Below are 15,952 nucleotides of genomic sequence, written 5' to 3'. Positions count from 1 at the left end.
CCCAAATTGGCATGTGCTAATTAATTCAGGTCAGTCAAATTTCATCAGATGCAACACGGAAGGCCGGGCACTGGCTGCCAGCACTCATAGCCATCAGAAGCACAGAGCCTGCTCTGACTTGCAAGACTGCAAAATCGGTATCACAGAGCAGGCAGGTGGTAATGGCTCCATTTTACATCTGAGGAAGCAGCCATAAAGAAAGAGATGGCATCCTGGGATAACGGAGCCAGTAGCAAGCCTGGAAATAAAATTAATTTGCCTCATTTCCCATCTGCAGCTTCACTACTGCTAACATCACAGGGCAGTTTGATAGCAGATCTCCCACTCTGGGAAATTTTTCATCACATGACTGGAAAAGCCTAACTCAACAGATGAATATTCACTGCTCAACAGAAGCGATTATTGTAAAAATTAGCAATCGCAGCAGACCTGAGGGATGCTGACAGAGGTTGCAACTCCTGCACAAACCACATCTGCCTGGCACTCTGCAATAGGAGGTGGTCTTGCAGAGTCTTGGAGGTGGTCTTGCACCTGGTCAGCTCCTGTTGGTCCTGAAATGGGAGCAGGCCTTCTCACACAGCTACTGCCACAGCGAAAATTACTTGCAAGGACAGAGAAGCAACTCTGAGCAAAACAGGGCAGGCAGAAAAAGGGAAGAGAAGATATCTGCTGTGTGCAGCAGATGGGTGACCAGGCCCAGAGAGACAGGTGGGATGAACAGGGCACAGCTGCACCCAGGCTTTGCTCTGCTGTTACATCCCTGCTGCAGCAGTGCTAACTGAGGGGGAGATCATGCAACTTGTTCAAATGGCCACTGGCATGATTCTTCATTGCTCACTTTGTACTAGTTTCAGTATCAGCTCACCTGCAGAAATGTATTACATTCATGAAAAAGAAAGACATCTTTTTAGCTTCCATCTTTTAAAGTCATTATTATTTCAACAGACAATGTAATCAGCAAAAGTGCTTCTTACATTTGTAGGAAACATAATAGTTCCAGTTACTTAGACCAAAAAAAAAAAGAAAAAAAGAAAAAGAAAAAAGACCAGCTAGCTAAAGAGAAATTTTCTGTCAAAAGCACAGATATTAATTAATCTCATTTTTGATTAGCAGCTGAGTAAGTCCAAAAGAATAAGTCTTCAGGACAAAAGCTCTCAGTGCAAAAATCACTGCAGCATCTGGAAGAGCTCACAATAGCAATAAGCCTTTATGAAGACAATACATTAATGAAAAGGCTTAAGGTGGACAGTGAAAAAGCTCACGCTTTACTTATGGGCTATCAGTTATTTGCCTTCTGAGACAGTGAATAAACACACACAAGAGGCAGAAGCTGAAAGGACCCTGAACTATTCCACTATAGGTAAGATTGTTCTAAACATAAAATTAAAACTAAAAATCACACAAAAAATCCCAAGTATAGGTATGTATGTGAAACTGGTCGTTACTCTTCTTATTTCAGAGATTCTTCCTGAGAAGGCACTGGAAGAGAATCCATAAATCTGCATTTCTGGAAAGGTTTACACAGCCTCCAATGTACACAGGGATAAATTCAAAACCAACAAAACTGGGGGAGGGGAAAGGAAATAATAGTACTCTGTTTATCCCCTTCGCCAGGTTAGAAACAAACTCTCCTACCCTCATTGAGGAATGAGGCAGCATCAGCACATAAACCACTCCCCCCCCCCCCCCCCCGAGCCTATAAATTCCTTTGGATAGGTTAAAATTACATCCATAGGGCTCACCTCAGCCCCAGCAGTGCCAATGCTTCCAGAATAGCCTCCTCCAGAGAACAGCGCTCACCTGTAATATTGCAGTGATAGACTGGGATCCAAAATTGGAAGCATAAATCCTGGAGCAGGTAGCCCCATGTCTGAGGGGCTGCCAGCCTGCCCTGCTGCCAACTTCTCCCACCCAAGCAGGAGACATGCACTCCTCACAACTCATAGACCTGTGAACATGCACTGGAATGCATCCCATATGGGATGGATAAGAACAAAGCCAGCACAGCACAGCCTGGCTGGAGACATGCCCTGCAGTAGCTTCCTTGAGTAGCACCTGAAAACAAGACTCTGCACACCCCAGCCTTGCCACACGTTGTTCCATCCTCCTTACATCTACGTGGGTTTGTGCCCCTCTCACATTAACACAGTGAGATCAGGAAGGAGAAGCTATCATCAACACAATGCTTGGAGCTAGATGGGAACTAACTTTGTGTTTGCAAACCGGCAGGAAAATCCTTCCATTTCTTTTATTGTTATCAATCCTTTGCAATGTCTTCTGTGTTGTAAGAAGGCTGGGGATATTTTCAGGTTGCGCGCACTGTTCGGTGTTCATTTAAAAATGAAAGATTAAATGTCAGAGGATATATGATCAAAATACACGGTATCTACAAATGCAATATAGGAACAAAAGACCTTGAGTGCATCCGACCATGCAGACCCACTGCCACCAGCAGGGCAGCATCTTCATAATCAGGATTAAAGCTCAGGACATTTTCCTTTTACTTGTCATAACCATTTAAATGGCAGATGAGGTCATCTGCACACAAACAAATCCAAAAAGTTTATTTTAATCAGTAGCTTAATTAAAGCATTACTACTGCAAAACAACATGATTAAAATCTCTCTCACCTTACACACCACGGCACTAAGCAGATCCCTGGAGCAGAGCACTTTTCTGCACTAATCTACACACACAATTATCAATATCCTTTTCATATTCTATTCAAACGCTCTCCCTTGAGGCTTTTATTCCATTTACACTAAGGGGGGGTGGAGGGGAGGTTGGAGGGGAAGCTTATCAGTTCAGTTTAAAGAACAAGCCAGATAACTCCTTCTGATAGACCGCCTGAAGGAGCGAATCAGGAACTCCACCAAGCGTAACGCCAGGAGAAAGCGATCGGGCTCATCCTGCCCACAGCCAGGCATGGGGTCAGCTGTGTCCTGCGCAGCACACGGAGCTGCTGGCACAGCACCATGGGGCTCAGCACTGCCCAGGCCTGGGTGCTCTGTTAGAGGACACAGCAAGTGTCAGTGGATGGCTTAACACAAGGATGCATGCTTTTAATGCAGCTGAGGCACATAAAAATTAAAATAAATTAAAAGAATAAGCAATTCACTCCATAAAGGATTAGCGAGATGCAAAGCCGGGCTCACACCAGGTTTTCAGCACACGTTTCAGCCTGCCTGTGCTGACAGCAGCGGCCTGGTCACAGCAGTGTCATGTTTAAACAGATCCCTGGCTCCAGCCTCCTCCTCGATTAAGCCATCCAAAGGACAGAAAACACCAAATGCAGACAGGAACACACAGACTGCATTTTAAAGGACAGCTCTGAGCACAAGCATGTCTGCCACGCTCACAGCCCCCAAAGGCCTGGACACGAACAAGTGCTGCCACAGCGAGCTCTGTTCTGCGCTCCCTGAGTCTGGACCACGTGGAGCAGATTGCCATTCCCTGGGAATTTTAATTGCATAGCTTCAACAGCTGTAACACTTTGTCTGCTGCTGGCACATAGCAGCACTTCTGAGGAATGGGAGAGCAGCTCTTAGAGCTACTGCATTTACAAAGGCTGCTCTGAAAGTAATGGCTCCTATTCTATGATGCTCAGAGGCAGAGATTTGGTGGGCTGGTAGCAGAGGTAGAACCTTCCCACCAATATCCCATTCCAAGTTGTTGCTGTGGGACAGATGGCAGCAGAGGGACAGTCTGACAGAATGTGTCTGGCATGGAAGTGTGGATGGAGCAAAAGAGTGCCACTAAATAATAAAAATGCACCCATTGACATCCACTGACGCTTGCTAAATGTTTATGGGGACCAACCAGAGGATGTAAGCACAGTGAGGTGGTGTTGGTGTGTTTCAGCAGTGACGACAGTGACAGCAGGTCACCTCCACTGGTGCAGATTGTTACGAGCATGGCATGCAGGCTCTGGTTCATTGCTGATGAAAACACATAGCTAATGGTGGTGACTAAGCTGAAAAACAGTGTTAACTGAGAATTTGTTCTATCAGTGTTATTGTGCCCTTTGTATCTGTTGCAGTTTCCGTGGAAATAAATAGGAGGCATTACTTTTGGAGTGACGTACATACCAGCAGCCATCGAGAGCACTTAATGGCATGTTTTATCTACTTCAAGTTAAAAATACAAAGGAAATTTCAAACACTTAGAGGCTAATGTTATTCACTGATAATTTTAATCTCTGCCAATATAACACCATCTGCTGCCATCAGATTTACAGAACAGATCTCAGGAATGCACTTACTCATTGGTATAAAAAAGCCCAGCACAGAAGTGAGGATTCTCTGAAAATCTCCTAAGCCTCAGAGAGGAGGCACAACTCAACCTGAGAAACAATTTGCAGGTTATATGCAAAGAAACACAGTGTATACAGAAACACACAAAACACCAATACTACTCCTCCCGCAAAGAAAAGGGAAAAGCACATCAGCAAAACTCCCACAAAACTAAACCCTTACAACTCCGCAGTAAAGCAAACTGCTCGTATCTGTGGGCAGTACAGAGATAAGATTCCCCCAGCAATTCCTGAAGCCGACAGCCACCTGTTGGCAAAGCCCTCCACTCCCAAGGCCTCGATGTCCCCGACTGCAGCACTGCTGCCCAGGCTGTGAGGGTTATGTGAGGTGTGGGCTCTGTGAGGATTTCACTTCGAGCATCAGCATTTTTCATGTGATGCAGGTTACATAACTAGGAGTTATAATGCAAATAACGTGAAAAATGGCATTCTTGTATCAGCAGACTCAGAAAATAGCATGGGCTGGCTGGAAATACACAAGATATAAAAAAGGTAGCACACATTCTTGCTATGAACTTCCTATCCAAGATGTGGCTGGGTAAGACTTAAAACCAGATGAGGAGCTCCCGGGTTTTTTAGATGTGCATTGCAGAATTCACCCAAGTTCTGAACAGCCACTGTCAGGGCTCCAGAACTAAAGTATCCCCCCAAAATTAAGGCATAACATTTCTCCTTCACATCAGTGCAGACTTTGCTTTCTTAAATAACGTCTGTCAGGGGTGAAGGACGCAGCTGAATGGCGCTTTCCCCCATCTCATTTATTTATTGACTACAGCATAGCCAGACAGGTGGGCTGATTCTGTCAGCAACTGAAGTTGCCAGGACTGTGAATACTGCCACTTATGGATTGATAAATGGACTACATGGATTAATTGCATTTCATCCTCTCTGGACAGATGGCAAATCTTACAGCCATATGTCAATTATTTCCACCGCACCAAAAGTATATTAACACTTACCAGAAACGTTTAAAGCAATGAGATAATCTAGAATACTTTTTTTCCACAGACTGGGATAGAACCAGCTCAGAAGGGCCAGGCTCTCTCCCAGAATTCCCACTGGGCTCAGGCTCGATGCCGACAGACATCACACAGTTATCGATGGGAGCGGATGAGTCCCCAGCTGGGCACAGTACTGCTGTCATAGCCAGAGGAGAGCTCACATCACTGTAGCTGTTCTGATTGCCCTTGTTTAGCTGCTGCTATCAGCAGTTTGATATTCCAGCCACTCTGTGAGCTGGCTGTGCTCAGGTACATATATACTGTTCCTGATGTATCAAATCCCTTTCTGCTGGAGCTGTGCTTTAAACCCCCACCAGCTGGACTACAACCATGGTCTCATCCCACTCAGCTCCGGATCAACACCACTAAGTTGGGCAGCGCTACTTCAGTGCAATGCCTAGAGCTCATCCATTTACCAAATGCAGACAAAGCACTGGTGGGTGATACATCAGGCCAACACACATCCCCAGTGACACAGCCTTCTTGTGGCCACGTCCTTCATTAATACTCTGCTGTAGAACTTCAAACTTTTAGTGTGATCTATGGAGCAGCATTGAATTCACCCTTCAGAATCACCAAAGAGCACATGCAGGAGAGCTGATCCTCCCTGCCCTAGGTTACTGCTTCTTTACACCAAACAAACACAACCAAAATCAGTTCAGTATATTCTAGCTAGGCTTTTTATGCTAGCATAAGCCATGTTACACAACTCAATGACTTTTTGCTTCATTTACAGAATATAACTCTAAACATTGGTTTTAAGAAAGGATTAAAAATCATGTCTTGTGTTACGTAGCAATTTGATTCAAGTGCACTCTCATGGCAGTAGACACTTTGCTAGTGGAGGCATACACTTTTTAGACCAGCAAAGGAGGCACCATTTTCCCCCACCTGCCATGAGTAAATTACAGCAAGAGCTGGGAACTGAGCTTTAGATCCCATGGTCTAAAATTAGTGCCTGGTGTTAACGTGCAGGATGGATCAACTGCTCACCCAGCTGCTGCAGACAAGGTGCCAATTGGTGAGAAGTTCTTACTATGCTTTTTGCAGGTTTACACTTTAGCACCCTAGAAGTTAAACTGATTGGACTCAACAGGGTCTGCTACAGAAACCAGCGTTCAGAGAGATCTTTTAAGATTTGCTACTCCTAAATAGCAGGGGAAAAAAAAAAAGAACAAAACATTTCAATGGCCCACTTCTCCATAGACAAGCAGACTGACCGGCTGTATCACCACACAGTCACCAGTGAAACACAGGAGCCAGCTCCAGGTGCAAGGACAGGTGGCAGGAGACTGAGAAGACAGAAGACAGTACAAGAAGCTGAGATCTGAAGTGCTAGGTGTGGACAGACCTACTAGCCTTACAAAAACCAGCCACTGTTGTAAGGAATGACAGGCAACACCAAAATGTCCAAACCACCCCGCAGCCACGTGCTTGGCCTCTCCTCTGGCCAATAATTCAGAGGGACATCCAATAATGGAGCTGACGAGCATAAACTCTTTTCAGTACAGCCCTGTGTCACTTGTATGGATGTAACAGTTATGTGAAAGTACACTATAAATCAGTGCAATGTTACATTTCCACATTTCATGGGAAAGACCTCCCAGAGCTTGCTGCATCTCCTGAAGACGAAGATGCCAATTCATAAGGCAGAAAAGGAAAGATCAAACAGGGATTAGATATTTTGATTCCTCTCCAAACTCCAAGACTTCATTTAAAGCTTAAAATATAAGGACTTTGGCAATTCCTCCCACACAGAATTTGGAACACTAATTTCTAAGTCAATGGAGAGACATTCCTGTAAAGGAATCTAAACAACGGGCACACAGCGTTACTGCTTTGAAAGCGCACAACTCAGAGCAGACTCTGCAGAGGGAAAAGAGGTGACCGTGAGCACAGGAAGGCCCTTGCCCCAGGCACCGCAAGCTGGAGGCAGCAGTGCTCTGCAAACCCAGCCTGCTCTCTGCAGGCCAAGCCAGGTGAAACTGGTGGGAGCGCTGGGCTGAGTACTGCAAATTACGTCCTCCCGAGCTAAAGCATCTCCCACTGTATGCAGTTCTGGAGGTCATGATGCTCAGAACTATCTATGCCTTGGAAATTACTTTGAGAAGAGCAACACCAAGGGGGCTGTGAGGAAACTTTGAAGACATTATTTGTCCTTTGGACCTCTCCAAAGACAGAGCCGAGTTTAACATTATGCAGAAAGCCCATTCTCCTGCTCTGAAGCACAGAAGGAGGTGAAAGAAGCATGGAGAGAGCTCATAGAGGAAGCACAGGTCCATGCAGACCTATGGAGCTGTGCAGGAGGTTGGCCTCCTCATCCCCAGGCCACTTTAGGAAAGTAGCAGCGAGACCCTGGCTCCACAGCTGTAGTGCTCCCCTGTGACAAGGAAAGAGGTGGAAGCTTTTGACTGAATTGCCTTGGATCTGGGTGTAGCAAAGTTCTCAGCCAAGCCAGTTTCCGTTTGTCTTGAAAAAGACCACAAAACAAATCAGTGTTGCTATGCATTTGGGATTTTTTATTATTTATTTATATGATCCCTCAAATACAAGCTCGTAAGACAACTTCTGTAAGCAAGCAACAAAAAAAACAGGCTCTCTCCTGTAGTGGAGTACATATAAGTGACAGACAGCTGTCATCCACACAAGATAAAATCATCAGAAAGAGAGCTCTCATTCACCTTTGTGTGAATTTGAGGCAGCTAAATCTCTTTTATTGTCTCATGAAAGAACAAGCTTCTTCCTCTTCCAGCTGGAGGAGTGGAGATTACTGTGACAATCACTGGATTACACGCATACACACACAGTGTCCAAAGAGGTATTATCTCTTCCCATACACCCCAGGGCAGTTGCTGCTTTACCTGCAGCACCTGGGGCTGATCCACCTACACAGAAGCTTCCTGGCAGGTGTGGCAGCATTTTGGCTTTCTGGCTGCCAGCATCTTGGGGTACATGGAGGTGGAAGAGTTGGAGGCTTACCTCTCTCCTGGACGCGTGCAGGTATAGCCTGGTTAGACATAGGATGATGCCAGCAGGGGAACACCAGGGTAGGAAGATGTAAATCCTGGAGGTGTCACAAATAATAGGTCACTGGAGACAGCTTTGCACTGGTGTCTGAGTTGCCTCCCAGAACTGGGCTTCTGCCGCATCCCTGGGCATCACTGACACAGCCAGTAAACTGCTGTTACACCCTACGTGTCCTGCAAGCAGTGCAGCAGACACTGTGTGGCCCCAGGCTCTGGCCACTGAGATGTGCTCCACTCAGAGCATCTCTCCCCTTTACTGAAATGCTCTCATTGACAGTTTCCAATATCACAAAACAGATCACATGCTCCCACTTAAGCTACTGCAGGAAGACATTTTAGATGTGCGCAACAGATTCATAGTGGGAAGCCTGAACACAAAAGCCCAATAACACTGGGAATGAAACAAAGGCAACAAGCGAGTGTTGCTGCTGCAAATTGTAGGACAACTCACCAAAGCACAGAACCTGAGTCAGTCCCTGCAATGCAATTAATATGAAGTAGAGACAGCGAGCATCTCTGTTGAAGCACTGTGTCTGCAGAAGGGAGAGCCTTGCTTACTGCTCCCAGCACTGGCTCCACTACCGTTCTTCCTCCAAAGCAAGAACAAGCAGTGATAAATACTGAAAATAAGATGCTCAGACCTCCACATGATAAAATTCATGTTTCCTTCCCAGGTTTTTCAAGATTGAAGCTTCATATTTTTTTCCTCAAAACACAGTGTTCCCTTTGTATTGAGAATCTACTGCAAAGGATTAAGCAGAGGCAAACAAGAAGTAATTACACAGGGCACTTGAACACACCACTTCACAGTCTACAGAAGGAAGGATCTTCAGCACAGCTAGGACTAGCTCCAGGAAAAAAAATATATATTGTACAAGCTGGCTATGTAGTCCTGAATGTATTCCAGAGAGGTCTCTGCTGCCTTGCTGCATCAATGTACTAAACTGGGCTGGTAAGAACGCAGTGGCAGGGTTTCTCTTATTGTTACAAAGCAAATGCCAGTGGGGAGCAGTACCTTGCAGCTCCAGAGGGCTCATTCTGTGCCCCCACGTGTAGGCAGAGGAATGCAACTCCTACAGAAAATTTGAAGTTTCTAAATCCCGTAGGCTGCAGTGAGAATTCCAGACGGAAATAAGGCAGTTTGTCACTTCAGCAATCCCGGCAATCTCACATTTTAATAAACCCCGTTGGATAAATAAGATCAGGCTGGCATGTGGGGGGGAGGATGAGCTGCCACAGAAGGGAACCAGCTCTGCACAACAACCAGCAGCCAGTTCTGCTCACACCTCCACTGCCAGGCCCTTCTTCCCCTGTGTCAAATCTGCTCCCTCTTCCCCATAATAAAGCCACAGTTGTTTTGCAGCTAACGCTCCCAGCCTTGCCAGCCTTCAACATGAAGCCCACAAATTCTACAACACCTACACAGCAGAGCCTACTGCTCCCATATGAGTCATTAAGCAGGCTGTCCCGCTTAGTGATGTCATCCAGCAACACTGATTTTTTAAAACAAATCCGAAAATGCCTACAGCATCAATTATTTAAAATATTTTCTTCATTTGAATCGTGACCCCAGTGGCAAAATTATCATTATGAAGCATTTCCAGGCAATGCAAGAGGGCCCCATCGCCTTTAATGGTCACTGCATCGACGGGGAGTGAGCAGCCAACTCCTCATGCCACGCAGGAGGTAAGCTCTGAACATCTGAGCCAGCAGTGCTGGGCAGATTTCTCTCCTACAAACAGGCAGAGAGCAGCTAGGATGTGTCATCAAAAATATAATCAAAGATCAACTGCAACATCCCATCTCATCTCGTACATTTTGCAGGAGCAGCTATTACACAAGCCCTCCTCACCGTCCGCAACCCGTGCGGAGTGATGTGTGGTTGCGGTGCAGCAGTAACCTTCCTTGATGTTAATGGCCTATTCCCTGCCTAATTGCTCTTGCCATTAAAAGTGCTCCCTTATAGCTCAAGCTTAAATGCTTCCTGCCTTTGTTTGAAGGCAGTGCCCTTGCCTTGCCACATTCTGAGATTTAATAACAGGATTGTCAGCTATTTACAGTGCAGAGCTGAATTATTGGGAGAAACTTTGCTGAAATATGTTCCCCTAAGCACATTTACATCCTAAAGAGCCACCACCAGAGCACAACATCAATAAGCCACACGCTGTACTTGCAGCACGCAAGGTGCACGGAGGTGATGGACGGCGTTCAAGGTGAAAGCAGGAACGGAGCTGACCGTGGGACACCCTGCAGGCCTCCCCACTCAGCAACTGCCCTATCAAAAAGTCAACAGGAAAACGAATGGCTGACTCAAAATGCTTATGCTTCCTTAAATATATTTTCATGGGTGAGGCTATTTATTGTAGGCACTGCATTAATGCAACCAAATGAGTGAATAAAGAGCAATGCAGAAAATCAAGCTGCGAAACCAGGCTGGTGCCCATGCTTCGGGTTCCCAGCAAGCTGACTGCTCCTCTCTGTCCCTTCCAGCCATACAGGAAACCCACTCATACAGTTTCAGACACTTCGTCACATCCCAAACCAGTTAAAACTACTTTCAGTTAAAGGAGCTGAACATCAAATAACTCTTCTTAACATTTCAAATGATGCTTTTGTTACCAGGAGACCTACTACCCTCCTCTTTTCAGACAGAAGAGGGACATCCCAACTTCAGGGAGGATATTTTATTTATGAGCCTGTCCTCAAGCGGCAATCAAATTAAGTGATTAATTAGGCTAGCAGCTGAAAGAAACTTGGCTGCGATCACTTTCTCAGCATTAAAGTTTTCTTTTTGCTTGCTGTCTTCAGCACCTCCTGCATGAGTAACTTGGGCTTTGAGTGTGCCAGGGCACTCCTGCCAGTTGCGGATTTGTGCTGGTGTATTCTGCTGACATTCTCTCTAGCAGACTTTACAGTCTCCCAAACAGGCTCCTGAACCCCCAAGTCTCTCTCTCGTGTCATTCATTCATTCACCCTGTCTTCCTGTTCTTCTTCTCTTAGCCTGCTCCACAATTTCTACCATTCTCTTATTTTCCTGTGGGTTTATTCACACTGGGAATTTTTGCACTAATTTGGTTGCACACATTTATCTGCAGCGTTACAAACCTCTCACATCGCTGTGTAAGAAGGGACAAGAGCTCCCAGCCAGCAGCAGGTGTGTGTCCCAATGCCCCAACACTGGGACAACCTAGTTTGCTGGCTCACCCCACGACACAGCAGTGCCGAGCACACACACGTCCTTACGGCAGCCACACGTCTCTGCCCCACCTCCCTGAGCTCTGTGCCTCTCTACCCTGATTAAAGTTGTATTAGACATGTGAAAGGAGCTACAAAGAACAGGTTTTATACATTCTGTTGAGGTCAACTGAGTTCTCCCATCCATTTCAGTGAATTCAAGATGCTGCTGCAGAACTTGAAGCTCTCTGGACCTGACTTTTCTACTGGATTGTGTGCAGACACCTCTGTCTGCACACAGACACTGAATTCTGCAAAGTGGAACAGCAGCTATTCGTCCCCACTCTGCAGAAATAGGAATAGCTACATAAGGAAGCAAGGCAATGAAAAACCAAGCATCACCCAGCCAGCTGCCTCAAGAATCACAAGAAGAGCTGTGGCATCTGTCAGATCTCAGCCTCTTGAGCTCCAACACGACCACTAGTTGGAAGCTGAGCAGTAGAACTCCTCCTCCCAGCCCCAGCTGAAGAACACCAGCCCCACAGCAGCTGGTGGCATGAGGCTCTGCTGATCCCAGCAGGCACTGGATGGAGGCCCCAGGGAACATCCCCTGCACCAGGATGCTACTACCCATCACAGAGCTTCTTCAACATCTTATCACCATGGTATCTGAAGTACTGTGGGTACTGGGAAAGGCCAGCTTGGACAGCATCCAAAAATTAATATCCTCCCATAACACTATTTTCATCACGTCTTTTTTGTATCCTTCACCTTTTTCTTCCCTTCTCCCTTTAGTCTGTTACCTCCCAAATCGTTGCAGCCATCCATCTGATGGACACAGCTACCAGCAGAAGGGAAAATGCTCTTAGATGTCGCTGCATAATAAAAGCACTGCTCTCAGAAACACCGGCCCCCAAGTGCCCCTTCTCATAATAAACACTGCAGGAAGGGCACAGATCTGCTCAGGACCCAGGCTCTGTGCAATGAGATTGTTCCATGCAGTGCCTAACCCAGGCTTGGGACCTCATCTTCTCTCCCTGCAGAGAAGGCAGGGACACCCACTGGGTGCCCATGGCAGCAGCACGGAAGAGCACCTCACACCAGCCAGCAGAAACGTCTGCTAATTCATCATTAACCTATAAAGCTCACACACACAGCCACACTCACATTGCTCTCATATTGGTAGGCAGCTTTCTACAGTCATCTCTAACACTCAGAGGCCTGATTTTCACTTGATACGGTTTTATAAAAACAGATTTGAAACAAATTTATTGCCAGAGGATATTTAAATTAGTTGAATTTTAATCCAACAGATAATATAAATACCAGCTTCAGCAGCAGTGATTTCCACATCTAATCCAAACTTGTAACGTGCCTCATAACAAGAAGTATTTTGTAACTGACAGATAAGGAAATGCAAAGATACTAAAGAAATGAAAACAGTAAAAGAGCATAAGTACAAAGGATGCAGCGTGGCCATACCTCCATAAATCACCTTGTAAGTGAAGCAGCTTCATAACTGGAAAGTTAACTTATACTGCTGGGATTGAGGATAACTACATCAGACCATGGCTGTTAGATCAGTGGGCAGAGCCCATGGACACTGGAGCCCCAGAGTTGCTGCCCATCTTCTGGGCTTCAGTTGCACTTGGCTTGCAGCACCAACACACAATTCAAGAGATTTGCAGACAAAAGCCTCTACAACTGGAAATTTGGTACAGTGTGTTATTTTTAAGCTTAGTTCCTTGCATTATTGAGCTGGCGACAGCTGTCAGACAAGTTGGGTACAAGAAAGCTGTGACTTACACGAAGGTTTTTCCCTACAAAGTAAACAAGTGCATAGTGAGACCTCAAACAACAGTTTGGCCCAGAGATACGGTTTGCATGGACACAACAGGCACTATTGTGCCTGGTTTTGCTCATACACTTTTTGTTTCAACATCCCTTGGCTTCCAGCCTTCATTGGTTTTGAGCACATGAATGACTTTTGTAAAACTTGACACTACCTTGCTGCCTACTAAGCTGAACTAAAACAACAGTTTAAAAAGCTCAGCTCACAGCTAATAAGCAATTTAAATAGCTTTGCTGAGCTCGAGTGGCTCTATCGGGTTTCATAGCACCATCCATCACTGCCAAATCCATAGGAAGCACTTAAATGAATCATTAGCAACAGTCACCCCCAAAGGAAGAAAACAGAAATAGAAAATAAATAATAATAACATATTTTCAGTGCTGGGAGTCAAGTTATTGCCACAATTCCCATGGGAATCTGCCCCACGTGTGACACCAAATTGAGCCCAGGAAGCAAATCCTGTGGAATCGCTGGGACAAAATCTGCTCTTCCAAATCAGGCTGAGCTTTGCACTGCCCCACACAGCACAGTATGGGGCTGGGTGAGCACAGAGGAGCCCATTCCACAGAAGACAAGGCTGCGACACACACAGGCAGAGATGGAGATGGCTCCTGGCCAGGTGTACCAAGCTCTCCTACCAAGACTTGAAGTTCTCTGTGCCAGAAAGGTGAATGGCAAGGTAATGACATGAGACACCTCCAACACATCCACGCAAAAACCACTCAGCACAGAGCCTACCGGTGTGCGCAGCCCATGCTGCAGCCCTGGGAACGGTGTCAGGAGCATGAGCTCCCTATCAGACCAACAGGAACCAACTGAAGCCACACACATTGAATCAGGTACCAAACCGGACTGGAGAGCGCAGCCCAACCTGCACCCAGGGCACCGCAGGGCCCTTCTTGGGGCAGCACAGCACCAAGCAGGGCTGGGAGCGCTGCCTTCATCCCCTGGCTGCACTTCCCAGCTGAGCTCACCCAGCAGCACAGAGAGCAGATAAAAACAGCACAGCAGACACCTGCCCTTAGAGACACCCAGGTGCGGGGGCACTGGTGGGCTTCCCTCAGCCAGGTGTTGCAGCCCAGCCTGAATTCAGCAGGGCTGCACTGCTCCAGCAGCAAGCACGTTGTGATGCTACTTTCTAGGACCCCAAGGGTATTTTATTTAATTCTAGTGGAACTTTACACGCTGAAGAAGATGAGCCCCTTGTCATCCTGCAATGAAACATCAGGAGACATCCACTTGGATCTTATTTCTCCCCTCTGCCTCTGGGTTTGTATTCAGTGCTGCCGAGTATCAAATTCAGGCATACGCATGGCATTTTAATTCATTATTTATCCATATTGTCTCAAATTATAGCACTCTGATGGCAATACACCAATCCAGAGGGGGAGCTTGCACAACTGGAAGCGGCACAAGGATGCCCAGAGCCTGGGGAGCAGCACCCAGCCACGGGTTGGGGGGGAGAAAAAGGTGTACGAGAGCCTAATGGCACCAAACTAAAGCAAACTGAGCACGGAAGCTTGGAATCCCCCGAAACGGTTTTGGTCCTGAGGTTCTCCAAGCATTAGGCTGAAACCTAAGGAACCACGTTCACCTCCGCTCCGATGTTCAGCTCACACACTGCTCGAACGCCAGCACTCGGCTTTTGTCCTCGCGTTAAAGTTAGAGGATAGGAGAAAGGCACGAATGCTTTGGGGGAAACTCAAGATGAATTCTGCGAGAGATCAACACATGCGAGCAGAGATTAGAAATAAAAGGACGGAGGACATCTGCACGGATTCCCGAACGCCCGACACAGTTCGGGCAAGTTTCGGCCACGTCTCCCGCAGCCGGAGCAGGGCAGGGGCAGCTGCCGGCGGCACGGCGCAGCCCGGGGCTGAGCGCTGCCCAACGGACCCCCGCCCGCTCCCCGCCGCGCACTCCCGGCGCTGCCCGCCGTCCCGGTGGGTCCGCAACGCCGGCCCCTCACGCCGGGGGTTTTGCTCCAGCTCGCTCCGCCGGCGCGGCTCGGCTGGGAGCTCCCGCCGCGGGTAAATAATTAATTGCGCTACAAAACGGCGGCACCGGGAGCGACCGCAGGGCACTCCGGCACCTGCGGCGGGGCCGGGTCGGGGCTCGGCGGACTCACCCCATGTCTCGGCACCTCTCGGAGGCGGCGGCCCCCCCGGGCGGCTCCCCGCGTTCGGCGGCCAGCGGCGGCCGGGTTCCCACTTCGCACATGCGGCCGCTCGGCTCCCGGCTGCGGCTGCCCGGCGGCACGGCGAAGCGTCCTGCTCCTCCTCCCGCTGCCGCCTCCCTTCCCCCTTACATAACCTCCCTCCCGGGCGGCGGCGGCACCGAGCAGCCTCCCGCGGCACCCGCCGCCCCGCCAGGCGGCAGCGCGGGGGCGGTGGGGCGGAGCGGGGCGGAGCGGCGGGCGCGCCCCCGGGGTCCCTCCGCTCCCCGCCCCCGGCTCGGGCAGGAACCGCGCTGCCGGGTGGGGGTGTCCGGCAGAGGTGGAAAGCCCGGAGGGATGGGGCTGCCGGTATCTCCGGCTCCTGCCGCGCGCCTCGGGGCTGCCGGGGCCAAAACTTCGGGGGAAGTTGTG

At 48.0% G+C, this 15,952-nt stretch overlaps 1 protein-coding gene across 1 annotated transcript in view; it reads right to left on the bottom strand.

Annotated features, from left to right (window-relative positions):
- Window positions 1-15,718, bottom strand: part of HOMER2 (homer scaffold protein 2) — a 55,494-nt gene extending 39,776 nt beyond the window's left edge. Inside the window, exon 1 of the mRNA XM_052672451.1 lies at window positions 15,494-15,718. Within this exon, the coding sequence (XP_052528411.1) occupies window positions 15,494-15,585 (92 nt within the window). The 5' untranslated portion in view covers window positions 15,586-15,718. The remainder of the gene's footprint in view (window positions 1-15,493) is intronic.
- Between the last annotated feature and the right edge of the window lie 234 nt (window positions 15,719-15,952).

The sequence above is a fragment of the Tympanuchus pallidicinctus genome, unplaced genomic scaffold (assembly GCF_026119805.1).
Source record: "Tympanuchus pallidicinctus isolate F22 unplaced genomic scaffold, pur_lepc_1.0 scaffold12, whole genome shotgun sequence".
NCBI classification, from domain to species: domain Eukaryota; kingdom Metazoa; phylum Chordata; class Aves; order Galliformes; family Phasianidae; genus Tympanuchus; species Tympanuchus pallidicinctus.
The sequence above is the reverse complement of the archived record's forward strand: the minus strand, read 5'-3'. Positions and strand labels throughout refer to the sequence as shown.